Genomic DNA, 21,520 nt, shown 5'->3' on the forward strand with positions numbered 1-21,520 from the left:
AGCCAGTTCTGAGATTGAATGTGACAATGGACTCAAAGTACACAAACCATTTTAATGACAAGAATTTAGTGAAGGAGGGGGTTACTTGAAATATTGAACTAATTAATTTTAAGTGTTCTTGATTCTACAGTGAAGCAGGAAACTAGCCCATGCATAAAATAGTAGCATTTCAGTACTACCCTGTGCCATTTGCAGTTTACAGCAGTCCATTCACACTGACCAGATTACATCCAGTGCTGAAGTTTCAGCCCTTTAGAGGAAATATGCTTTCCTTTAGGACTTGTCTCTCTTAAGGGTAAGGACCTATCCTTTTATTGTGTGTGTACACAGTATCCAGGACAATGGGGTACAATTACTAATTGGATTCTTCAGGGCACCACCACACCCAAATAATAATGATGAGTTCTGTCGACGCTCTCAGCTTTTTATAAAATCCTACTAGATTTGCAAATACGTTAGTGTTGTTAATTATCAGAGTTACAATAAAGGGTGATGGGGAAACAATGGGTAAACAATGGGTAGGAACCTACTGCTCTCCCGTCCCTCCCTCCCTCCCCCATTGAGAAAGTGTTTTGAATCTGCTTCTCTTCTCTCTCTCCAAACTCCATGAGCCACATCTTGGTGAGGAAACAGATTGGCAAGATTTGTTTACTGTTGGATTCAACAGATTAGTCTCAATCTCTGAACATGGCGTCAGAGCTGCCAAATTTCTGTTTTATCCTTTATTAAGAATTACCACTTTCTGCCGGGGCTGCCTGATTGCTCAGCGAGGAATTGACACCTGCCACATTTAGTAGCTTTTGCTGTTTTAAAAAAGTATATATATTTCTCTTGAAGTGAGTATCGACAGTTTGACTTTTATATGACTGGAAAGCCAAAAAACTGAGAATCTTCCCTACATATTTTGCATAGCCTGAACCAAAATAACTGCACTCCTTCCCTGCCCCCACCAAATTATTCCCCTTATTTCAAGTCCAGATTTTTTTCCTATTACATTCCCAATTCTTTGAATAGCTCCAATTTATGTGTGAACCAAGCTGCCAGTTTCACTGTGAGTGATGGGCAGGTTAACAAATTAACATGGCAGGTTACTCTTTTGCATTTCAGTTTTACCATATCTATAAACCCATATTAGAATTTAGCTAGTAATTCACATGGGACATACTTAATTAGGATTTTGTTGTTGTTGTTTTTAAATCTTTTGAGGGGTCCAGAAGGTGCAACAAATGCATCATTCAACCTGTTCTACGTCGTCATGGAATCACCTAGGTTTATTTTCCCAATTTGAGGGGAAAACATGATCACCCTTTTATTTTCACTGTGCCAATAATTCCTGGTGGCTTTGAGCTGTGGTATATACTAGAAAATTCCACATGTTCAAGAAGTGAGTTCTAATATTAAATATGAAACCATATTTCTCAGTTGGGACACCACATTCCAAGGTTCAATGAGAGAGAGTTTAATAAGCATGTTAAGTGGGATTTTCAGAGAGCAACTAAGTCCCTTTCAATGGAATTTGTCTTACTTAGGTGCCTTTATAAATCCCACCCTTTGATCCTGCCTGCATCTTATTGACTCTTTCAGCATTTCTGGAGTGAGAAGATACTGCATAGTTTCTTCAGTGTCTTAGGCAGAAATTTACTGACCTGCAATATCTAATTGGTATTCCTGCTCCTCTGATAAGACCAGCACAAAAACAGTTTGAGTTCTTTTATGAGTCTTTTACCATATTTTATGGTAATGAGGGACTATGATACTTCACATTGATTGTGTCTGACTTTCTTTGAGACTCTCCTGTTCTAAAGCTAGATTTGTTTTTGGGAGATCACATTCAAGGATGAGGACACTTAGCTATCCAGTGCCCAGGGTAAATGGATAGTCAGCATCAGCAGACAAATGTTTCTTGACCTTTTCCATACCATGACCCCATGTTAAAATAGCAAAAATGTTCTGTTCTTTCCCACCCCAGGCCATCTGGCCATGGAGAAAGGGAAGTTTGTTACTTCCCCGGACCTATTTGGTACTCCCATGTAGAGAACCCTTTGGATAGACATTTTAGAAGGATTTTGCCCCCTCTATTACATGGATCTGATATTTTTTTCTCTAATTTTCTCTAATTTCAGTTTACAAAATATCTCTAATTAGGCTCCTTGCAAGGAAACATACTAATTGTAAAAAATATTCTGTCCTTGCATTTTAACGACCTTTTAAAAATACAGCCATTACTCTGTGGATGAAAACACTCTCTGATAGGGTTGGGATTTTTCCAGTACAGTGAGGTATTTTTTAACATGTTTTATGTATAAAGGCCAGTCCTTTTTTCTGGTTGAAATTTTGAAAGTGTTTGTTCTTTGAAGTAGCATCACTGATTTTGAATAGACCCACTGAGAACTTACTGGTGAGTAGAAAATACACTGAGAGTAATCAAGTCTATAAACCGCTATAGAAGGAATTAGGTGGCCCCAAGTATATGTTATAAGACCCAGTATATGTGATAATTGCAAAAGAATTATAAAATTAAGTCTGCATTTTTGTAGCCCCTTTCATCTAGGAACCTCAAAGCATTGTACCAGTAGTAACTTCATTATGCCTAGCTATAGAGAAGGAGGTAGGTACAGAAAACACAAATGACATATGTAAATTATACAGTTAGGGAATAGAATCAGGAGTCTTGATTCCCAATCCCCTGCTCTGACCAGTAGAAGTTTTCCAAATGTAAATACAATAATTTACATTTTTCCCCACAATTTAAAAGGAACTCTTTAAAATTCTTCTCCAGTTTTTTCTAGATTGTTAGTTTAATTAGAGGTTCATATTAATAGCAGTTACCACTGAGTAAAAAAGAAAAAATACACTGTATTCTAAAAATTTGTTTTCTACAGTAAAGTTAAGATACAAACACTGTAATTTAGATGTCCTTAGCTACTCATTTCAGCTGCTAACTCATGAGTAATGTATTTCAGAGTGACTTATTTTGAGTTTCTTTGCTAAGAGAGAGACTGCTAACTTCCAGATCATCTCCTGTTATTACCCTAGTGAAGACAATAATTTGCAGATAGGTTCTGTAGTCTTTGTGCAGTGGCTAAGTAGCGCTGTTTTGTTGAACTGATAATTAAGTGTTTTCCTTACACATTACTCGTTTAATTCCTTTACCAGACTGCTGAGAACCTAGGGTGTGTGATCTGCACTAGTCTTAGCAATTTGTTTCACAGAGAATGAAAAACATGCGATAGCAAGAAAAGGAGACTAAATTAAGGAATATTTAATGATGAAAGGACAGTATCTCATTGTCTGATTATTCCTCTGAAATAGACAAATTATAGTTTCAGGGTCAACTAGACTTTCCCCCAAACTAAATAGGAGAGACCTGTATTAGAGGAGAAATATCCAAGAATGTTTCAGAATATTCCCTTTACTGGAGAAAAATGGAATGGGTAATCTCTTCAGAATTACTAAAAATCAGTAATAGTTAAGATACAAACAAATGATGTTAAACTGAAATGGTATTTAAACCAGAGACTGTAACCGACTGTATGCTGCAATGCACCTTTAAAATAAATTAGCACTGCCCTTTGAAGGAGTGTGTGTTGAGTTTGTACATCCACCAGACTTTTGTAATGTCAGCACTCAATATGCACTTATATCTAAGGTCTGAATTGAACCCTGGGTGAAAAATACGTGGAAGTTGTCATTAGTCTGAATGGCAGAAACCTCTTTTTCTTGTTGGCATAACTGGTTTCCTGATTTCAGATGAAGAGCCTGAGGCTTGTGTAGCATGATGAAACAAAGCTGAGATTTTCAGGGGGTCTTGCTCAGATTTTTGGGATTTTTTGCCTGTTTTTAGAGCAGGACAAAATGTAAATATTACAGAGTAATGAAATTAAACTCTGAATTGTTGATACCCTCCGAATGAAGTGAAAATTATTATTTGGTTATTTAACATGAATGGCTTGATGAAATCATTCTGGTTTCCTGTGTACCATTACTCTACCTGCTTCGTTATTTTCAAAAGCACATCCTGAATCTTCAAAGGACCAGATTTACAAAGGTATCTAGATGTCTAAAGAAGCAAATAGGCACCTAGTCAGATTTTCAAAGGCACTTAACTCCATTGGCTTTAATGGGAGTTAGGCATCTAACCTGCTTTAGCTGCTTTGGTATATCCTTCTAGGTGCCAGTTTACATCTTTATGTGCTTACATACCTTTGTAAATCTGGCCCTACAATCCTAACACAAGGATCTGGATTCTGTGCTGTAAAGTGCATAAAACCGAGTGGGATTTTGGCCTCAATAAGGATGACAGGATTGGGTTCTCTGTGCATTTCAGTGGCATGTATTTATCTCCATAAGTCGTTTATTTGATTTACCACTGACCTTATTTAACACAGGTATTTTTATTTTCATTATTTCACAGATTATTGCTTATCAGCCTTATGGAAAATCAGTAGATTGGTGGGCCTATGGCGTGCTGTTATATGAGATGCTAGCGGGCCAGGTAAGAATTATATTGTTGCTGTTCTTCAAAATCTAATGAGAGGAACTTTACAAGGCAATGCATAATAAATGGAATAAGTATTGTGCAACTGTGAGAGAGCCCCTGGAAACATAATAGCAGAGTTTTTAGATACTCTTCATGGAAGTTAAGGCACGGAATCATCACAGTATTTTTGTATTGTGTGCATGGTGGCAAAGCACAGGGCTTGCTGCTCAAACCTCAGTTAATTACAGAGCCCTTTCTCTATACTTGTAATGTGATTCTGGTCACCAAATTACACAACTGAAAAATCAAGTTCTGTACTGCAAAGTTTAGTTGAAGGTAACAAACCAACTCTAAAGAGCTTTGATATTCTCTTGATGTGGGGAAGATTTATGTAAGTGATTCTCCTAAGAGAGTGAGCTGGAACTACCACAGAATTTACTATATGTACAGTGTGTAGCCAGCCTCTGTTGTTCCTTAGCATGCTAAGTACCAGTTGATTTCTTGTAACAGTTGAACACTGTGTGCTGTTCCTGTGTTCTTTTTCCTTTCAAATTTTTCCAAAGATCACAGTACGTCTGGTCTGTGGTCATCTCCAATTACTTGCAGATTGTTCTGTTGCCTCAACATTTTTTGTATTTTATGACAGAAAAAAGGTGTGAGAGAACCTTAAGATATTTAACAGTACTGACACACATGATGTTCTATAGATGAGTTCTTCAGGTTTATCTACAATTTTGGGTTTGCATGTAAAAACCCACCAAAATGACTGATGATATTCAGAAATAAATTGGAGAATTTGGAATTGTAGAATCCAGCTGCATCGGAAAATGTTGGGAGATCCCAGCTTCTTGTTTTCTTATTCTTGCGGAAGTCTGATATGCTTGTGTGTTTATTGAGTCTTAAGTCATTTATAGAGCATTATCTTATTAGGATTTTCTGCATTTACAGTAAGCGCTAAGTAATTCCTTCAGGGCTTCTTGGAAGATGTAGATTTGTTTGCAGATAAATGCATCAACATTTGTTTCAATTTTGATAGCTGCCTTGAATATGTCTTCAAAAAAACATACGATTAGGCCCAGCAATCTGTAACCATGTATCTGTTTGCATGAGCTCTTGTCTCTATGTACATTATAACTAAGTGGTGCTTTCTTTTTTGGAGTGTTCTTTCTAGGTGATATTCACCCCTGTGCAAAGGGCCGCTATAAGGCTATGTGACACTTAAGTCCCACTTAAACTCTTAATTCAGGGTTTATGTGGGACTTAAGCAGTTCCCATGGATCTTGTGTTGGTTTTCTTCATCATCACACCATCTTTTAACCACAAATGTAGCCCATGCTTGTGACACGGTCTTCCCCTCACAGAAACACTATTTACCCGTAAATCAGATGGGAGCATCATTGGAATTACATGACACTTTAAATCTAAGTCATTGAAAGTAATGGCCTAAAACATGTACTGATTAGATTGTTTTAGGATGGCTACAGCCAAGTAACTTTAAAAAGATTTCATTAAAGATAAACAAACCCTTAGATAACCAGCATTGTTGAGTACATTGTAAATGTAAAACTCCTCAATAATGTATCTGCTTTTCAGTAAATAAATAGCACTAATAGGGAATTAAAATTAACACCACATGATTTTACCTTATTTATTTTCCTTGAGCAGCCTCCATTTGATGGGGAGGATGAAGATGAACTCTTCCAGTCCATAATGGAGCATAATGTGTCCTATCCTAAATCGCTGTCCAAAGAAGCTGTTTCTATCTGCAAAGGGGTAAGCAAGTTGCTGCTATATCATGGGATCCTTTTTCAACAGTGTGTGTTAAATAACCAAAGTTTGTGGAGTTTGACTGAGTTTATACCACTGGGCTTTTCCAAATGTAAACACTGTACAGCCTGGATTTTAGGCAGATAACATGGATGATAACTTGCATCCTCACTTGGTCTCTGCCAAAAGTCAGGGCTGCAAGAGTGTCAACTCTTGTTTATTTTGTGGTAGGAAAAGATTTCAGAATCAGTTGCAGCCAAATACAAAGCAGAAGTTACAAACACGGTGGTTGTGTGAGCCTTTCCCACCTCTTAAATTGTCGACACTGTGAGTCAGATCAGACAAGGTGCCAAGCTGTCTCAGCTCTAATAGGTTCCAAATGGGAGCTGACCCTACGTAGCACGTTGCAGGAGGCACACTACAGCACTGGCCCTGCGTGTTTGACCTGATAGGAAGAACTGAAGGAATTAACAGGAGGGACAAGGTGGGTGAGGTAGTATCTTTTATTGGACCAATTTACACAGAGCTGTGCAGCTCAAAAGCTTTCTCTTTCACCAACAGAAGTTGGTCCAATAAAACCTATTACCTCACCCACCTTATCTCTCTAATATCCTGGGACCAACACAGCTACAGCATCACTGCAAACAGTCAATTAAAAGGAGTCATTTTAGAATTTAGATAGAAATTAGCCTGAATGAAAACCTCCAGTCTAAACACCAGTGCGTGGTGAGGAAATTCTGATCCAGGTCCAAGCTTTGTGTCTTAAGGTCATCTCTGATTGTAGGCTATTTTAATGGAGGGTTTTGGGAGCGCATTAATGTGACTGCAGAGAATTAGTTAAGTAAAGTTTATGCTGACTTTTTCCTGACTCAGTATCATTCCCTGGAGCACCTCATTTCTGTAGCTCTTCCCAAATGTGAATTTCAGATGTCTATTACTTCTTCACCTGGATGAAAATTTTAGTGCATTTAAATAGACAATGAATTTGGCATCTACTTCCCCAGTTCAGTGTGTCCTTTGGACTGTATGTAGTACTGTTGCTGACTCCATTTTTTTCTTTAAAGATAAAATCATTGAGAAAATGAAGAGATTTTATTTATCACAATTACAGGTTTCAGAGTAGCAGCCGTGTTAGTCTGTATTAGCAAAAAGAAAAGGAGTACTTGTGGCACCTTAGAGACTAACAAATTTATTGAGCATAAGCTTTCGTGAGCTACAGCTCACTTCATCAGATGCATTCAGTGGAAAATACAGTGGGGAGATTTATATATGCACACAGAGAACATGAAACAATGGGTATTACCATACACACTGTAAGGAGAGTGATCACTTAGGATGAGCTATTACCAGCAGGTAGGGAGGGTCAGGGGAAGGAAGAAAACCTTTTGTGGTGATTAATCAAGGTGGGCCATTTCCAGCAGTTGACAAGAACGTCGAGGAACAGTGGGGGGTGGGAGTGGGGAATAACATGGGGAAATAGTTTTACTTTGTGTAATGACCCATCCACTCCCAGTCTTTATTCAAGCCCAAGTTAATTGTATCCAGTTTGCAAATTAATTCCAATTCAGCAGTCTCTCGCTGGAGTCTGTTTTTGAAGTTTTTTTGTTGAAGAATAGCCATTCTCAGGTCTGTAATCAAGTCACCAGAGAGATTGAAGTGTTCTCTGACTGGTTTTTGAATGTTATAATTCTTGACGTCTGATTTGTGTCCATTTATTGTTTTACGTAGAGACTGTCCAGTTTGACCAATGTATATGGCAGAGGGGCATTGTTGGCACATGATGGCATATATCACATTGGTAGATGCACAGGTGAACGAGCCTCTGATAATAGTATGGCTGATGTGATTAGGCCCTATGATGGTGTCCCCTGAATAGATATGTGGACAGAGTTGGCAACGGGCTTTGTTGCAAGGATAGGTTCCTGGGTTAGTGGTTCTGTTGTGTGGTATATGGTTGCTGGTGAGTATTTGCTTCAGGTTGGGGGACTGTCTGTAAGCAAGGACTGGCCTGTCTCCCAAGATCTGTGAGAGTGATGGGTCATCCTTCAGGATAGGTTCAAGATCTTTGATGATGCGTTGGAGAAGTTTTAGTTGGGAGCTGAAGGTGATGGCTAGTGGCGTTCTGTTATTTTCTTTGTTGGTCCTGTCCTGTAGAAGGTGACTTCTGGGTAGTCTTCTGGCTCTGTCAATCTGTTTCTTCACTTCAGCAGGTGGGTATTGTAGTTGTAAGAATGCTTGATAGAGATCTTGTAGGTGTTTGTCTCTGTCGGAGGGTTTGGAGCAAATGCAGTTGTATCGTAGAGCTTGGCTGTAGACAATGGATTGTGTGGTGTGATCTGGGTGAAAGCTGGTGGCATGTAGGTAGGAATAGCAGTCAGTAGGTTTCCGGTATAGGGTGGTGTTTATGTGACCATTGCTTATTAGCACCGTAGTGTCCAGGAAGTGGATCTCTTGTGTGGACTGGTCCAGGCTGAGGTTGATTGTGGGATGGAAATTGTTGAAATCATGGTGGAATTCCTTAAGGGCTTCTTTTCCATGGGTCCAGATGATGAAGATGTCATTAATGTAGCGCAAGTAGAGTAGGGCATTAGGGGACGAGAGCTGAGGAAGCGTTGTTCTAAGTCAGCCATAAAAATGTTGGCATACTGTGGGGCCATGTGGGTACCCATCGCAGTGCCGCTGATTTGAAGGTATACATTGTCCCCAAATGTGAAATAGTTATGGGTGAGGACAATGTCACAAAGTTCAGCCACCAGGTTAGCCGTGACATTATCGGGGATACTGTTCCTGATGGCTTGTAGTCCATCTTTGTGTGGAATGTTGGTGTAGAGGGATTCTACATCCATAGTGGCTAGGATGGTGTTTTTAGGAAGATCACCGATGGATTGTAGTTTCCTCAGGAAGTCAGTGGTGTCTCGAAGATAGCTGGGAGTGCTGGTAGCGTAGGGCCTGAGGAGGGAGTCTACATAGCCAGACAATCCTGCTGTCAGGGTGCCAATGCCTGAGATGATGGGGCGTCCAGGATTTCCAGGTTTATGGATCTTGGGTAGCAGATAGAATATCCCAGGTTGGGGTTCCAGGGGTGTGTCTGTGCGGATTTGTTCTTGTGCTTTTTCAGGGAGTTTCTTGAGCAAATGGTGTAGTTTCTTTTGGTAACCCTCAGTGGGATCAGAGGGTAATGGCTTGTAGAAAGTGGTGTTGGAGAGCTAAGTCCAAGGCCATTGCAACATAGCATGGGGATGGCATACATGTCTATATCTCAGGATTGAAATTACATAACCCTTCTTCTGCCACAGGTTCAAATCCTATTGGGATCAAGTTAGATCTCCCTTATAAAAAAGAAACACGATGTTCTTTTATGCTAATCACCCAGATTGTTATCTCAAGATGCAGTGTTTGCCATTCATTACTGTAGAATACTCTAGTTCCTGTACATGAGGGTCCATTCTTCGTATTCAGAGAAATTAAATTCTGTACAACTACAGTATTGGTGGGGTATTTTGACTGAGGATCCTGTATCCTCTAGGGAAATAGGAAAAATCCCATGTCATTTTTCCTAAAAGAAAAAGTTTGTCCTAGTGTTTTTAGTCAGCCTTTGCTCTTTGCATTGCCCTTTATGTGAATTGGTGACACTCCCCGTCCCAGAAGTGGCTGCATTTCAGAGTATCTTTTCTAAAGCCCTTTGCAGTCCTCAGGATAAAGGATGCTACACAAGTGTCACAAAGCTAACCATGTTCATAAGGGAACTGTCCAGATAAATATCACTGTAGCCTAAAGTCTAATCTCCTTTCTTACATTACAGACAACACTTCACATTATTAAAATGAAAGAATTTTAAAAGCTGCTTTTTCTTTTCACTGTTTAATCTCCTTGTTTACATTTGGTATTTCTCTCGGTATTTCTTACGCTGATTTTCCTGTTCTCCTACATTAACAAGAGTGCCACAATGTTTGGGTTGTAAGCACTAAGGGAAATGTGTGTTTGTGGTGTTTACATTTTAATTTTAAAAATAACGTTCATTGCAACTGTGTGTGTGTGTTTGGGGGGGGGGGGGTTTAACTAACACAACTAAAAATTTGCTCTGATCTGGCCTGATATCCCTTTTCCAGCCATCCTGTCTTAAATAATAAATAAAATGCAGCATTGTTTAAGAGTTTCATCTGAATTGAGATTGAAGATTACTCAGCTGTGATGTGAAGCTAGGCAACCAAAGCCCTTAGTTCTCTTGAGAGCCAGCCTTGAACCTTTTGCTAGAATGATTCACTGGACTGTAGGATCACTGTACAGCTTGGATTTAGCATCTCTCAGTACCCATTGTCTGCTAACACTGAAGTGTGTTTTATAGTCAAACTGTTTTAATGGCATTCCCAAGTATGCTAAGATATTGTCACAAATGTTCCACAAAAGTCACACACAGCTGCATTTATGCTCACACAGCTGTCTAGATTTTCAGATATTAGCAGATTGAGTAGACCCCTCCCACACAAAAAGTCTGATACTGCTGATATATTTAAAAGTAGAATTTGCATCCAACGAAGTACAGCGCGCTCACCTCATAATTTTTGTAGTTAGAGGGTCCTATCAGTTTATAATGGACAAAAACGGCTTTCCTAAATCTCAACTATTGGAATTCCCTCTGTCTATAATGGACAGATATTTTCCTCACAAAAGATACTTTCTGAGTATCTAGTACTCTGAAGAAGGGCAAGTTCAGAGCAGTGTGGGAAAGGTGTCAAGCGCAGAAGTGACTCTGAGGAGTTAGATTTAATTTCCTGCTAACATCCTTCAAATCCATATGAACTTCCTGAATAGACCATCATTCAAGGTGAATACTACTTTGCTATCTCTGTGGAACATTTTTGTGATTGAAATGACCCAAGGAGACATGTTATGTCCTTTCATACCCTTCTAAAATCCCTTTCTCAGACACGTGTAGTCTATGAGAAGTCAGCAACAGAGCTTCTTTTGTGACACCCGGAAAGTAGAATTCAAAGCAGTACCTCCAAGTGCAGACAGTGCGTTATTTTTGTGATAAGAAATGTTATTTGCATGGTGCTGTACTTTTCAACAACATACAATATTTAGCCTCAACTGGCCAAAAACAAGGAATCCTGCTTGCTCTTCAGTTTGTATCTTCTGGTTGGCAACTATACAACTAATTCACAAGTCTTCATTTTTGGCAGGGGTTATTATTTTGGAACAGAATGTAATTCTAATACAACCATAAGCAACACTTTCTGATGTCACTAGCTGTCAAATTGCACATTTTAGGAAAGTTAACAGAAATGGTGAGCAGCTGTTTTAAGCTTGAAGAACAAGGTGTTTCAAACCTAATGTACGTTCTGTTTCCTTAAATCCCTTTGGCTCCCTGTTTTGTATCATTGCTGTTAACACAAAGTATGATAAAATGATCATCTATGTACATGGACTTGTTTAATTAGGTGAACAAAGACCATCTTTTTCAAAAACAGGTGCCAAGATATTGACTTCTAAATCCATATTTACTAGCAAAATTTTCCCAAAAAGGCTACCTTTAAAACCCAACATTCATATTGACTCACCTAAATAAGAGGCTTGATTTGACATAAAAGGGACCGCCGGATGCACAAGATTTTTTAAAATCAAGCTACTTGTTTAGCTGCCTAATAAACAAACTTAGGAGTCTGACTTTTAGCTCTATTTTTTTAAAATGCTGGCTATACATACATTGCTATTAAAGCTATTAATGTGTGCAATTAAGTAATTTAAAGGAGTTTTATTGCAGTAGTTATCGCAACTATTCCACTCATTATATTTCCCATTCTGTAGACAGGAAATATGGCAAATACTACAGTAACATCAAATAAGGAAATGCAGTAAATGCTCATTTATTAATGGCACCCACTGTACTAGAATAAAGAGATTTCAGAAGTCCCATAATATTGGTTGAGGGCTGCATCCCTTAGTTGCGAGTGCTCATACTCATTGGCCACTCGTTTCCTTGCTAATTAGGGTACACGTTACGGTTTCAAAGTGTGCATTATTGCTCCTTTTTGTGAGTTTGGTTTTCCTGTGCAGCTGGTATTTAATATTGATCAAGTTGGTATTAAGGGTGAAAGAGGAGAAGCACAGATTAGTTACTGTCAGGAGGCTGCCAAAAAATGACAGGTGCAGTAATGGGGTGTCCAGAACACGGTCAGAAAAATTATCAGAAACTTGTACTTTAAATGTTTCAGTGTAATGGAATTTATCAAATTTAATTGATTGCTGAAGTCGAATAGAGCCTGTTCTGGATATGTACAAGACTACGTTGTAATAATAACAAGGGCTGAATTCAGACATGATGAATGCAGATGTAATTCCATTGTGCCTGCCTATACCATGCCTAAATTTGTCCCTGTATCGGTAATCTTTGTGTAACGAAAGAGGAAAGCAGGGTTTAAAGTGTGGCCTTTAATTTCAGTGCCTACAGGCAATCTCAAGCTTTGAAATAAAGAAATTAACACTTTAAAAATAAAGTGTAGCTTTTCACAAGGATTTTATTGCTGAGTTACATCTTGACATGAACAATAACAGTTCCACCTGTGGACAGTCTGTTACTCTTTCATTCCAAAAGTCACTTTAATCATTTGGTGTCTTATTATTTTGTAGTTAATGACAAAACACCCTGCAAAAAGGCTTGGCTGTGGGCCTGAGGGAGAGCAAGATGTCAGGGAACATTCGTTCTTCAGGAGAATCGACTGGGAGAAACTGGAGAACAGAGAGATTCAGCCGCCATTCAAGCCTAAAGTGGTGAGTGAGACGCAGGATGGCTCCCTATTAAAATGCACTGTTTGCGGTCAAGCCTTTCTGTGGTATGAGGCTAATGCTAACTTGACGGCATTGCAAGATGGCTGTATCCCAAAAGGTGTGACATTTCTTAAATCAAGCACTTTGATTATGACAGACTGCCATGCAATGCTACTAGGACTACTACATGGTCTAGCATAACCCAGTGTAGGTCGGGCATCATCAAAAATACCACAGAATTATTGCTGAGTTCCTGATAGGAAGTCTCTGATATAGCTGTGCTACGTGAAAACACACAGTTGTTTAAATGGAAGTCAATTTGCAGAGATTTTCTGTACAATAAAATCCCTACTTCCTTAATGCTTTCTATCTATGTTTGGCTGAAGTATTGTGACCTATTCTTATAGATGCAGGCCTTGTCGATTATCCATGTATTTGCAGTTCAGAATTGCAGTACCATAATATTAGCTACACCTGAGCACCATTCGGAAACCTCATTCAGTGCACAATTCAGCGGCCTGCCTACTTTTGATGGGGTTTCCCCAGAAGGAGCGCCTAACACTTGTGCTCCGTGATCTGCACTGGCTTCAGTTTAAGGAGCTAGGTTTTAATCTGGAAAGCTCTAAATGGCGTGGCCCCTATTTACCTGAGAAATTGCCCGTCTCTTTGTATGAGAGTCTGGCAACCGTTTCACTGAACACTTGAACAGATAGCCCATGGTGTAACTGTACAGGGGTATTTTCATTAAATAGCTTCAACTTCGGACTGTGCTTCCCACATTGGTTTGACAGAGTCCAAGTTGGTTGAATTTCCAGGTTTGCCACAAGGCTCTTCTCTCTCCCAGGGTTTTCAAGAAGAGGGTAGATTAATGAAGGGATATGGGCAATTTACTTGGGTGGTTTTTGGTACTCCTGCCATGTCCATAGGGGAGGAGAGTCTATAATCAATCTGATTTATGTGTAAGGTTTGTTACTGTGTGATGTGCACGTATCTGGACCGTTGGATAGGCACAGTTTTAGAAATCCAAATAAGTAAATGATCCTTTAATTAATGTGAGTACAGTAAATCTAATCTATTTTGAAGAAGAATTAATGTTTGTCATCCCGCTCAGAATTTCTTTCAACTTGTAACATGATTGATAAACAAAGGCTTGTTCTTGATCCGAAGGAGAAAATAGGTTAAATCTGAGGAAGAAGGAGGCCAAAGCTACCAGAGATCCCTGGAAAATATCATACTATATCAGCTCTCCACTATAACACTTGTTTTGTTTCTATTTAGTAGCATAACAAGATGAAAGGAATCTATGTAATCATCCTCCATGCAGATGGATGGGGAGCACATGACAATATGGTATAATTGTTTTATCAGCATGAGTCTGGGCTGGCCACATTACTCAGGAGTGATGAAACCTTGAGTGGTGATGGTCATCATAAAGCTTTATACGATACCATGCTATCATGTATTTCTGCATATGCTATGTGTTTTATAGAAAAACAATGTTAGAAATGCTTTGGAAAGTTTTTTTTTAAATGTTATAGTAAATGTAGAGGCAAATTAGTTTAGATTAAAACTCTTCTATAAATGAATGACCTGAATAGTTTGCCTTTACTGTGAGATCTGATATTTGGGTACATTTCATGGCTGGAAGTAAATGCTGTGTGTTTCATTAGAATCAACCCTTTCCGATAATATAAAAATGCTCAATTCTTGCTCTCCAGGGTCAGAAGATATCAGACCCCAAACCTGCCACTATATAGGACTGAATATTGTTGCTCATAGTCCTTGGACCAGTATTCTGTATTTACGGGTCAGGGAGTTGGATGGGAGTTGATGCAGACTCTTCATTTATGGAAAAGAAGAGTACATTTCTCTAGCCAGTTGATAGCAGCTGTTTGAAACTATTCAGAGGTTTGGAATGTTAGAGTAAATTTCACTAAAGATGGATCAGTGAACAGAGGTCAGGTACTACCCAAGGAGAGCATATGTTCTCAGGGGTGCTAGAACAATTTTTATAGTGGGAATGCTGAGAGCCATTGAACCAAGGTCTAAATCCTGTATATAATGGAAACCACTTCAAGCCAGGAGGTGCCACAGCACTCTTTGCACCGCTATTTCCAGCATCTATGTGTAGTCTTCTCTTGTTGAGAGTCATATGCATACTTTAACCTAAACAGGAGGTTTGCTTGCATACCAAGAGAACTATATACTGGGCTAGTAAAAGTCAGGCTTATCGTAAAAAGTGAATGTCACACACAAAGAATTGTGTAAATAAGTAAGGAAATGCACATGGTTCTATTAATGACCACTGATGGTTCTTCAACCTGGCAGACAGCTGGGAAATTGCTCTTTTTCAGACACAAATTATGTACATTTTTCATCATGCAGTGTTTTCGTCAAAATTAAAGCTCAAAATAAACCATATCTCCCTTAGTATCTGTATTTCTGATCCTCCATGGAGCTGAGTGTGCCGAACTCCCACTGAAGTTAAGGAAAATAACCTCACAGGATCTAGGCCCATGTTTCCCATATGAAACTTTAATAAAAGGTGTGAAGTACTAAAAGCCCAAAATATAATCTAATTCAAATATGTCACATTTAATTGCAGAAATCTATATCACATCTCCTATTTATATCCTAATAGGGGATTAATCACCATCTGTGCTGTTTCTCGGCTGTTGATTATGACTTATTTTATTTATACAGGTTGCTGTTGAAACATACCAAGATAAATCTAGTATTAATGTGGCTGGCTTACTTTCTTAGACAATCATTTTAAATCCAAATCTTGTGTCCCTTGTTATTGGTTTACCAACATATCCTAGTAACTAATTCTATTTATATTGATTTTTGGGTTAAAACACCTTCGTAAGAGCCTACAGGTATTTGTAAAGCTGGATTTAATTATGTCATTTTGCAGAAAATCTTACTAGGTGTAAGCGGCTCTTATAACTGAAATAGGGAATCAGTTCCTTGAGGCCCAGTCCTGCAACTGTTACATGCACAAGTAGTTCTTTCTTATACACGTAGTCCTGTAAGGGACTAACCAGAAGTAAGTGGGCTTTCAGGATAGGACATTTTTTGCTGATAATAGAGGTTCCTGTTGTTCTTTCCTATCATGTTATATTTTTACACTGATGTAACTAAGAGGAAACTTTGGCCCTGCTTTTATGTAACTATATTGAAATATTAAATTGATTTTTATAAAATGCCATAAAACTTTTTGTTTTGACAAACATGTTATAATTAATTATATAAGTAAAATAATCTGAATCTGCTAAAGAACAAACTAGCCAGTTTTCTCTGGCTACCTGAGATTGAGGTATAATTATGCCTTTCTACATCTCCTGGAAGTATGTTTTTAATTAATAAGGTACTTCTTGAGTCTCTTCATTTATCAAGAAGTCATCAGGGTAAAATTTTCAAAAGCACCCAAGTCCCACTTTTCAAATTGACGTATGCACTTAAGAATTTATGCATCATTGACTTTCAGTTCGACTTAGGCCTCTAAGTACCTGAGGCACTTTCGAAAATTTCATTCAATGTCACTTACTACTGAATGTCAGTCATATCTTATATGCTCTGAACAGTTAATAAAATCATAATTCATTTTAGATTTGCAGTGTGGAAATACTTGTACGACCATTTTTAGACAATGAGTGAGGTTCATATAAATAGACTAAAGTCTGAGCCATTGTGTTGCTTACAATGCATGCTATTATATTGCATATTATTGAAAATAATATGCAAGGGAATCTATTTTGCTTTTTTGTGCAGGCAATATCCTAATATTTAATACATATGTTATGCAAGCAATAGCCTTATTAATTACATGTTCATAGAAGTTTTACATGTGCTTCATGAGGAGAAACAGACTCTTTAGTTAAAAGTGATGTTTGGCCTTTGATTGTATGGTTACCTGACTAAGTCCTGATGCATAAACTACATCTTCTGTACGTAAATTATACCAGCCAAACAGCAATCTGTTAATGAGCACATCACAGAATTAGGCAGAAAAAACTATTAAAAGAAAACTGCATTCATTTTGCTTACCCTTGCAATATGAAAATTGACAGTGTTAGACATGCTCCTCATTATGAATAAAGTGTAAACTGAATTTTTAAATAATCTGTTTAATTACAAATTGGCATTTCTCAGGCTACTGTTGCTGATTGATATCTTGCTAAAAGGGATATTTACTGGCAGCTTTCAGTGTAGGAAGTGGATCTTTTCAATCCTGCTTAGTACTGGGCAAATATCCATAATAACAATATCAGTGTTTAAAGTTTTTTTTTAATATTACACATTGAGCTTTTTATGATGGATAAACCCATATTAAATCAGGATGAGTGCTTTTGTGATAGTCTCTGCCACTGGTTTCCTACACTCTGTGTCACCAGTTCCAGTGCTGTATGTCATTTATCTGCAAAAGGAATGCAGCCAGAAAAAATAACATCCAAACCTCAAGTTTTAATAAGGATCTGACATACAGGAGTGCTGGCAAGAAGCTGAAGGTTATGACAGGTGCCCATATTCACTGCTACTGGTACACAGTGCTTATCTGAATTCCTTCAAATCTCATTGGTCTCAAAATCAAGCTAGAAATGCTACAAGAATGCCTTTCACCATTTGGCTAATTTGGGACAGATAAAACAAGTGACGCGCACACACATTGCAGAGCAATTTCTTAACCAATTACACTTTACTCTTTGGTCTAGTCTACACTACCACTTAGGTCGATGTAAGTTACATCACTCAGTAATGTGAAAAAATCACCCCCCGAGCGACATAACTTACATTGACTTAATGTTGTGGCTACACCGCGCTGTGTCAACAGGAGACGCTCTCCCACCAACTTAGCTTCTGCCTCTCAGGGAGATGGAGTTCTGAAGTCAATGAGAGAGCGCTCTCCCATCGACTTATCAAATCTTCACCAGACCCACTAAATTGACACTGCTGCATCGATCGCAGCAGCACTGATTTAGCTGGCCAGTGCAGACAAGCCCATGGACAAACACAAGAAAGATAGAGGTCTGTGGAAAAATAACAAAGCCCACACAAATATTCCTGCCTCATTTTCCTCACTCCTTCAAAGTCTTCTGGGTCTTAGTCAGTGTCCTTCTACCAGGTCCAGGATTCTTCTTTTCCTCCTGGGCAGCCTTATCTTGTTGTGGTCTCCTTCCCCCTTGCTGAAGAAAGTCCTTTTACAAAGTTTCAGCCCCCTCTCTCAGGTGACACCCCCAAGTGGCTTCATGTCCCTTGTCAGGTGATTCATTGCTTAGTTAAATTCCACTTGGGACACTGGTTGTTCTGGGCTGCAGCCAGCTCATTGTTCTAAAGGTCCTTCCATTTGAATGGAAGATCATTCATATTAATGACTCTTGCTTGCTCTCCATCGTTAGCCTGCTGCTAGGAGCACAGAGAGTCTCTGCTAATAAACCTGATAGCCAAGTCCAAGTTGGAAGTTAAAAGGCAACAAGGAAGCACAGACCGTTTATAATCAAAATAGCATTTACAAAACAAAATGGGGTTTATGGCTAGATACAGAGATACACAAATCTGTCATACTCTGCAAAAAAAAAAAAAAAAAAAAAAATAGGGAAGAAACACTGCCTTTTTTTTTCTTATTTTTTTTAAGTGAATTTAGTTGCTTGTGAAAGATGCCAGACTCTTGGATAGTCTCGGGGATTGATTTCCTCAGTTATCCATTGAACGAATGCAAAATGGGCTAGCTCCTCCTGTCTCAAACCTGAACTGACTGAAAGAGAAAGTTCAAACCCCACTGCCGGTTCTCTCCTTGGACATTGTTTTGATACTGCCAGGAAAAGTGTTATAAGAGATGTTTAAGCAATCTCTTGGCAAATTTTAAACAATATGTATCAAGAGTCAGAGCAGAAATTAAAAGGAAACAAAATCGAGTCTAAAGGTAAATAGTTTTACACTTTGAAATTTACAAGCAATAGTGAATGTGATAGATTGTAATGGGATTCATCTGGATGCCAGATGCAGAATTACTGTTAAGTGACTAAAGACATAGTAGAAAGGGGATCTACAATAGAGACATTTTTCCAAAATTTCCCACTGTTGCTAATCCTGTTTCATCTCCAATAAGGTTAGCAATAATGGGAGCCTTAGTGTAGGCCACTAGGAGCCAGAGACATTTTTAACAACCTGTTAATTAGATTTCCTCTTAGAAGGAATAGATGATGCAACATTAAAAATGTTTCTGGCCTATCTAACCAAGGACTCCCAATGTTACTACCACCAGTGTGCCTGAATCAACATAAGCAACTGCTACAGACAGGGCTTAAGAAATCTGACGCAAGCTATATGATGACATACTGTAGTTGCTGTTCATGAATGAGAGTAGGAAAAGATTATTTGGAGACATTTTTTAGACTTCATGTAAAACAAACACAAAAAAGCCAGTTAATGTTTCCCTTTTGTTTTAAGTCCAAGTAATTTTTATACAGGGACAGAGGAGATAAGATATTTTGCATTTCAGTAGATTAAATACAAACTTAACTTCATGTCAGCTAGTGGCAATTTGTTTAGGAACACAAATGGAATATAATGAATTGTGTGAGCTTCTCCAAACCATCTCTGATTACAGTGTATAGCTTATGAAGGGTATGTACCAGCACAACCCAATAATAAAATATTTGCAGGTTCTAGATTAAATTCTTTTGCAGCTTGAAGGAGATGTCACCTTCCTGTGAGTGTTTAGAATATCCTAATTCTAGCCTATGCAACAGGGAACTGTGACTGAAACAAGTATTTTTCATCAAGATCTAGAACAGTCTTACTCTTCAGAGTTATGCCAGTTACAGCAATTTTGTGGTAATAAGATTCATAAAGCGGGTGGTTAGACTATCAGTGATAAAATTGTTTAAATGGTTCATCTTTGCGTCATCTGATAAGCTTCCATTGACTGAAAGAACTTATTGGGCATCACTTTTTCTTTTGGAGGCATGAGATGCATTTGTCAGATTTTTTTTTTTTTTTAAAAAAAGCTCCCCTGTTAAGTTTACTGCTGCTTTGAATTGACTGCCTTGACTCTAGATGGATTTGATGGTTGTTAATTGTGGAACATGCTTGCTTTCTCACAACTCTGAAGATGGAGAGTTTTACCCTTCACCAAAATTCAGTTCTGTCCATTCTTGTTCTTCAGCACTTCTGTACCAAAATGCACTGGCTTCAGTGGGCATCGAGGTATTCGGTGAGCACATATTCAGAACGCTGGGTGAAATGATAAGCAAACTAACATAACTCTTTAACCGGTTGGAGTGTTTTTCTGTTTGTGTTGGTAATAAACTGAACAAATAGCCTTGTGAACACTATAGTCAGTGTCCTGCGCATGCAGTTTTTATTTAAAACATAAGGCATCTTGTGCCCAAGACAGCAAAAATTCTTTGCAGCTTTACTTACACTTTATTACTATTATTATTTCTGCTAGAGCTCTACAAGATAATTGGGAACACGGTCTAAGTGAACTGTGTCCAAAGTAGCATATGAACCATGCATCTCATCACTTGAGTTCCCTCTACTCTTCTTCAACCCTACCCCAGTTTGCATTAGTGTTAGATAATGCAGATAAGACCCTCATATGAACCATCTGTTCCCAGGTTAGAAGGTGGTGCATTCTAGAAGTGATATATTATACTTGAAGGCTGAATGCAAACATGTCCATTAAATGTAATGTAAAGTAGTGTAGACACCCTACAGAAGTTAGCAGAGAAGAAAGGAGCGGGTATAATGGGAAGACATTTTCACAGGACTGGTAGTACTGGCACACACCACCCAGTATAACACTGTACCATTAACATTATTGAAGTAATCTGATTTGCCCTTAAGTTCCTTTAGGCTTCTCCAGAGGATACAAAGTACAATATTCCCTGAGTGTGCACTCAGTTTCTTCAGCCAAGCTAATTTTGTTGTGCTCCTTCCATTCCTCCATCCCCTTTTACTTGCCAGTAATGCTGCTTTGCTCTGAGTGTTTTCTGCCCTCAACTTTGCCATGAAAACAGCTCTTCGTATTTGTTCTGACTGAATCGCTTTCTGTGTGGAGCTGATATATACAACTATACCTCTTAGCTGGCCTTTATGAGACAAGAGGTTTCCCTGTCTGTGAAATAGAGCCAGTTGTGTCCAGCTACCTTCACTCCGGGCCTTTATAACTCCTTCCTTTGGCAGACACAACTTGCCTCTCCAGGCTCTCCATCTTTCTGTTGTCTGAGAAATCTCACGTAGTCTCGATGTGTGGTGTGGAATAAATGTCTTGCAGAGCTGATTTCATGATTGGAAGCTGCTTTAGAATTCAGTATCATTTCAATAACTTTGCAGGGTCCTAGAGCCCAGGCTCCAGCTCAAGCCAGAACATCTACACTGCAGTTAAACAGCCTCTTAGTTTGAGCCCCACGAGCCCAAGTCAGCTGACAGAAGCCAGTCACAGGTTTTTAACTGCAGTGTAGACATACTCTTCGAGACCCAGAAAATAGTATGCTTAAC

The 21,520-nt window shown here is 38.7% G+C and overlaps 1 protein-coding gene across 3 annotated transcripts in view; it reads left to right on the forward strand.

Moving 5' to 3' along the window:
- The window catches only part of PRKCA (protein kinase C alpha), a 312,623-nt gene that overhangs the window by 281,052 nt on the left and 10,051 nt on the right, over positions 1-21,520 (forward strand). For 2 of the 3 annotated variants that reach the window (XM_043497588.1, XM_043497589.1), the window contains 4 exons: positions 4,415-4,495; positions 6,146-6,253; positions 12,878-13,018; positions 20,184-20,231. In XM_043497588.1, the coding sequence (XP_043353523.1) occupies positions 4,415-4,495; positions 6,146-6,253; positions 12,878-13,018; positions 20,184-20,231 (378 nt within the window). The remainder of the gene's footprint in view (positions 1-4,414; positions 4,496-6,145; positions 6,254-12,877; positions 13,019-20,183; positions 20,232-21,520) is intronic. The other variant, XM_038371867.2, reaches the window with a different exon arrangement.

This window comes from Dermochelys coriacea, chromosome 14, assembly GCF_009764565.3.
Source record: "Dermochelys coriacea isolate rDerCor1 chromosome 14, rDerCor1.pri.v4, whole genome shotgun sequence".
In the NCBI taxonomy this organism is placed as follows: Eukaryota; Metazoa; Chordata; order Testudines; family Dermochelyidae; genus Dermochelys; species Dermochelys coriacea.